This window comes from Ciona intestinalis, unplaced genomic scaffold (genome assembly GCF_000224145.3).
Source record: "Ciona intestinalis unplaced genomic scaffold, KH HT000934.1, whole genome shotgun sequence".
In the NCBI taxonomy this organism is placed as follows: domain Eukaryota; kingdom Metazoa; phylum Chordata; class Ascidiacea; order Phlebobranchia; family Cionidae; genus Ciona; species Ciona intestinalis.
Window position 1 is genome coordinate 1 of NW_004191255.1, and position 738 is coordinate 738.

Consider the following 738-nt stretch of genomic DNA (forward strand, 5'->3'; position numbering starts at 1 on the left):
GTTTAATTATCAAAGTAGTACCTATCAAGGGGCGAGATAGTCTTATAACGGCGTATGTGTTAATCTTTTTTGACAATTGCTCCAACCCAGTGGTCACTAATTGGTTGTCCAAATCGTCAGTCATACAAAAAACAATCACCCACAAAGTTACATACGTGGTAACTTGTAAGCAGGCATGAGGTTTATGAAACAGAACACCAGTGTTATAACGACTGTCGTTGCCCCGCCTTGCGAGGATAAATAAGTTACATACAGGGTAACTTGTAAGCGAGCACGAGGTGTATGGAACAGAACACCAGTGTTATAACGACTGTCGTTGCCCCGCCTTGCGAGGATAAATAAGTTACACTCATTTAATAACATAAATAAATTCCCATCAACCACTTGGCTAACACCATGATTGAGAATGGAAATTAAGTATTAATGATCCAACACCTTGTACATCCACACACCAGATGCTACCTCACCCTCACTGGAGCTCTCCACTTAAAGTTCGGTGGAGCTCCTGCCGGCCCTGCAGGGACAGGAAAGACTGAAACAACCAAAGATCTCGGGAAAGCCCTTGCTATTCAAACAGTTGTGTTCAACTGTAGCGACCAACTGGATTTCATGGCGATGGGGAAATTCTTCAAGGGTCTTGCGAGCTCGGGGGCTTGGGCTTGCTTTGATGAGTTCAATAGGATTGATATTGAGGTGTGTAATATGGTCAGTGGCGCAGCCAGTGGGATTTTGGGGGTC

At 44.4% G+C, this 738-nt stretch overlaps 1 protein-coding gene across 1 annotated transcript in view; it reads left to right on the top strand.

The window, feature by feature from the left end:
- Positions 1-455: 455 nt before the first annotated feature.
- The window catches only part of LOC104266139 (dynein heavy chain 1, axonemal-like), a gene marked incomplete at both ends in the record, with an annotated part of 3,082 nt that continues 2,799 nt past the window's right edge, over positions 456-738 (top strand). The window contains one exon of the mRNA XM_009861698.2: positions 456-693. Coding sequence (XP_009860000.2) covers positions 456-693 — 238 coding nt within the window. The remainder of the gene's footprint in view (positions 694-738) is intronic.